This window comes from Sinocyclocheilus rhinocerous, unplaced genomic scaffold (genome assembly GCF_001515625.1).
Source record: "Sinocyclocheilus rhinocerous isolate Xijiao unplaced genomic scaffold, SAMN03320098_v1.1 scaffold449, whole genome shotgun sequence".
Classification (NCBI taxonomy): Eukaryota; Metazoa; Chordata; class Actinopteri; order Cypriniformes; family Cyprinidae; genus Sinocyclocheilus; species Sinocyclocheilus rhinocerous.
Genome location: NW_015652285.1, coordinates 1,828,216 through 1,832,437, shown reverse-complemented (window position 1 = coordinate 1,832,437; position 4,222 = coordinate 1,828,216). Strand labels below are relative to the sequence as shown.

General features: G+C 33.7%; 1 protein-coding gene across 1 annotated transcript in view; it reads left to right on the top strand.

The window, feature by feature from the left end:
- Positions 1 to 275: 275 nt before the first annotated feature.
- Positions 276 to 4,222, top strand: part of LOC107714361 (pre-mRNA-splicing factor CWC22 homolog) — a gene marked incomplete at its 5' end in the record, with an annotated part of 25,814 nt that continues 21,867 nt past the window's right edge. Inside the window, 2 exons of the mRNA XM_016520182.1 lie at positions 276 to 360; positions 2,089 to 2,149. Of these exons, the coding sequence (XP_016375668.1) occupies positions 276 to 360; positions 2,089 to 2,149 (146 nt within the window). The remainder of the gene's footprint in view (positions 361 to 2,088; positions 2,150 to 4,222) is intronic.

Below are 4,222 nucleotides of genomic sequence, written 5' to 3'. Positions count from 1 at the left end.
GATATCTCATTGATTTTAATGTGAAGGTTCAAGAGCTTCCTGTCATTGAGGTCAGACAGTGTGAGCTGTGTCTCTCTCTGCTATTCTTTAGTTCCTTTGCTGTGATCAGATGAGTTTAGCTGTGTTAATTGCTTCATCAAAGAAGCCTGTGAATTAAAATAACTCTGCAGAGAACAAGTGCTATTGACCTCTGGAGGGAGACATATCATATGACACAAACTTCAGCCAGTCTCTGTCCTGTTTAACTGTACAGAGTTTTTCTTCTCTTTATTTAGAACAAGAGAAAGTCACAATTTTCGACCAGACAGAGGTGAACTTGGTTGCATTCCGTCGAACGATTTACCTCGCCATCCAATCAAGGTGAGTGTGTGCATCATGTGATCCAGTGGTTCTGTGTCGTCTTCCTTGCTTCCGTCAGCAGAATGGGAGCAGCTCTAAAAGCCACCAGAAATAGCCTGCGCAAAGATTGTATTGGATGAAATAGAAAAACAACCTACATTTGAGATCCCATGTGTAGGGACGAGGCTGTTTTTTCTTGTTTTTGAACCAAAGCCCCTGAGCGTCGCAGCACGCAGATTGAATTAAGAACGTTTCAGATTAGTTGTTTTTAATTGAATTTCACCGGCACAGAGCAGCAGAAGTGCCGTCACGGATCAGAAATCGCTGTGGTGAAGGACTTCAAAATTATTTATCCTTTGATATCAAGAGGGTTTTAAAAATGTTTAAACAACAATTCAGGGGCTGATTGACGAGATTAGGAGGAAGGCAGGATGAGTCTATTTCCCTTTGCATCACAGAACCTTTTCTCAGAATGACTGTCCTTCTCATGGGCATAGCGCTGGAGTTTTTCAGCTTTTTGATGATATTTAATATATATCTTAATATTGATATTTGGGTTGTTAAAGCGTAACATGTTCATGAGCTTTTTTTAATCACCAACATTTTCAACACCAATGTTTTCAAAGTTGTAGTAATTTTTTTTAAAAATTTTTTATCATTTTTATAATTTTTTTTAAATATGCTTATATATATATATTTTTTTTATTTTTATTTTTTTTTTTTTTTAATGTATATATATATATATATATATATATATATATATAATTGTTTTTTTTGGAGACCTGAGGCTGTTCCTTGACTGATCCATACATCAGACTTTTTCCTTTAAATTATTTGTTTTTTATTTGATTTTGTTTTTTATTTTAATTTAATTTATTTGTTAGAAATCAGTTTCTTGATTCATTATAATGAAATCATAATGAGTCTTTTGCTTGTATTTTATTTACAAGTCTTTACCTAATCATTTTATTTTACATTTCTTTTTATTTTAGAGACCTGTTTCTTGAGTCATCTGACTGATTCATACATCAAACCTTTTTTATATCATTTTGTTTATTTTTTATTTTATTATTTTGAAAACCTATTTCTTGATTCAGGTTGACTGATTCATACATCAGACCTTTTATTTTGTTATTTTATTTTTTTATTTCATTTTATTTATTAGAGACCCATTTCTAGTTATCTTGACTGATTCATTATACAGAAATTATCATAAGAGTAATTTGTGTGTGAATCACTTTACCCTGCTGAACACAATAGAAAGATGTTTTCTATTTATTGTCTATTTTCACATTCAGACTGCAAATTCGCAGCTCAGCTATAATATAATATCTTTATCCATGCTTCTACAGCACCGTAGCCATTGGCCCAAAATAGGCTTTGAAGCGAGAGAGTCTTGTTCTGACCTTAAACCTTAGACTGCTTAAGATAGAAAGCCTCATTTCTCCTTATAGCGGACATATTTTGTAATATCTTTTGGGAATTAGGATTGTATTATTATTCTGATCATGGTGTTCCCCTTGTTAACCTTCAACAGATGACGCCCTCTGGTGCTGTGATAGTTTTGCTTAATTTGAATGCAGTCTGGTTCATATTTAATACATATTACATTTGATTTATTATGTGCTGCAGTTGCATGTAATATATTAAAATTATATGCATATCATGGGATCTGGTTAAACTCAATGTGTTATATTTCATTAGCACATGAGATGCAGAAGGTGACGTTTTCATGTTTTATTTTCACAGCTTGGACTTCGAAGAATGCGCCCACAAGTTGATAAAAATGGATTTCCCCGAGAGCCAGACGGTACGTAAATAAACGCTGCTGTTCTCTCTAAAATCCTGTAGATCTGTGTTGCTTTCCGTGTCTCTGCACACAGCTGTTTATCGGAAGCTTTTAACTTCATCTAAATATTTATTTTCAGTCTCAGAGGTAATTTGTGCCATTGTGGTCACTTGGGAAGCATTTGTCATCTTAATATCCTTGTTTTGTAGTTTCACAGTGGGGAAAAATGGCTGTTTTGGCTAATGGCAACTGGGCGTTCCCTCCTGTTTAACTGATCAAATGTCTTTCGTCAGAAATGGCCTGTTTGTGATTGTCACCCTGCTGTTTTATGAAACACAAATTCAGTGCCAGCAGCTCATCAGTTTGATGGAAATTCCTGTATTTGTCAGCACCTGAGCTGTGCTTTGCAAATCTGCCATTACATCGCTGGAGTAGGGCTGGGTTGATATGTTGAATATTTACAATATATTTAGCAATTTTTCCCAACGATGTAAACTATAAAGAGCATTTATAGACTTTTAGATTCATTTAACAATCCCTTTTCTCTTCACTATAAGCGTTGATAACATAAGCAGATATAATAACAATAATAATTGTATTTTTGTATTTTAAACATTTAAAACAAGAAAAATGCTACATGTGAGTGAATTAAGCATATTTTTAAAAGAATAAGAGGCTGTTCACACAGAACTCGTTTTCCCATTGTTTTTCTATATAAACAAAATAGATGGATGTGTTCGAGTGTTGCAGTGTCACACGCATGATACGGCATTCTAAAAAGTAGTGCTTAAGTTAAAAAACGCATCAACAATAATGGTAAATAAACAAGGAAAATAAAACAAAGCATAGCAAAAAGTTAATAAAGCTAAGCAAAGCAAAAATTATTTATATGAAATATGTTGAAAATATGGACATTTTTTAGTAATAAAAATATATTCATATTTTTATTTGTAATTATTAGTTTTCGTTGTGTTTAGCTTTAGTGAAAATTTAGTAACTTTCTATTGTATTTTTATTCTTTTTTTATTTTATTTTATTTTAATAATTTTAAAAAATCAATTTTTTAGCCATTTCAGAACAAATACATAAATATTAAGCTGTATGTGACCCTGGACCACAAAACCAGTCTTAAGTGTCAATTTTTCGAATTATACATCTGAAAGCTGAATAAATAAGCTTTCCATTGATGTATGGTTTATTAGGATCGGACAATATTTGGCCGAGATACAACTTTTTGAAAATCTGGGTGCAAAAAAATCAAGTTGTCCAAATGAAGTCCTTAGGAGTGCATATTACTATTCAAAAATGAAGTTTTTATATATTTATGGTAGGAAATTTACAAAATATCTTCATGGAACATGATCTTTACTTAATATTCTAATGATTTTTTGGTATAAAAGAAAAATCTATAATTTTGACCCATACAATGTATTTTTGGCTATTGCTACAAATATACCCCAGCGACTTAAGACTGGTTTTGTGGTCCAGGGTCACATATATCAAATGTCATTGAATAGCTGATATAAATATTGAGATAGATGTGTGGTTTTTAGTTATATTGCTCATCCTGGGTTTTTTGGCGCTCAGCCTGTTAATCAGTCCATTTTACCTTTTAAGAGAGATGTGGATGATAACTGGATTCAATCCCTTGGGTCCACTCTGCCGCCTTATTCCAAATATGGACTGTCTTGTTTAACTTGTGCCGTACAGATAAATCTGTATGTTGTCCCTGGAGTATATATGTAATGTCAACAAAAATGCATGGCAGGGATCATGTTTTTTACGCATTTTGTAATGACTTCTGCTTAGACAAACTGTATCAAATAAGATGGGATTGTAAATATGTCCCGAAATAGAAGAGTCACCCTCACCACCACATCTGCTGCTTTTGGCCATTTGAGAAAAGAGCCAGTGAGGTGCACAAGATGGAAACATTGTGTTTGCAGGCCTGAGGGAGACTGTGTAACAGGGGTAGCATCCTACAAATGCCTTCTTTATTGCATCGCTCCAGTACTCTGCACAGGCTCAGGAGCGGGAGCAGGTCAGGATGGGGAGAGGCATCTACTCACTCCCCAGCATACAAACATATGTCAG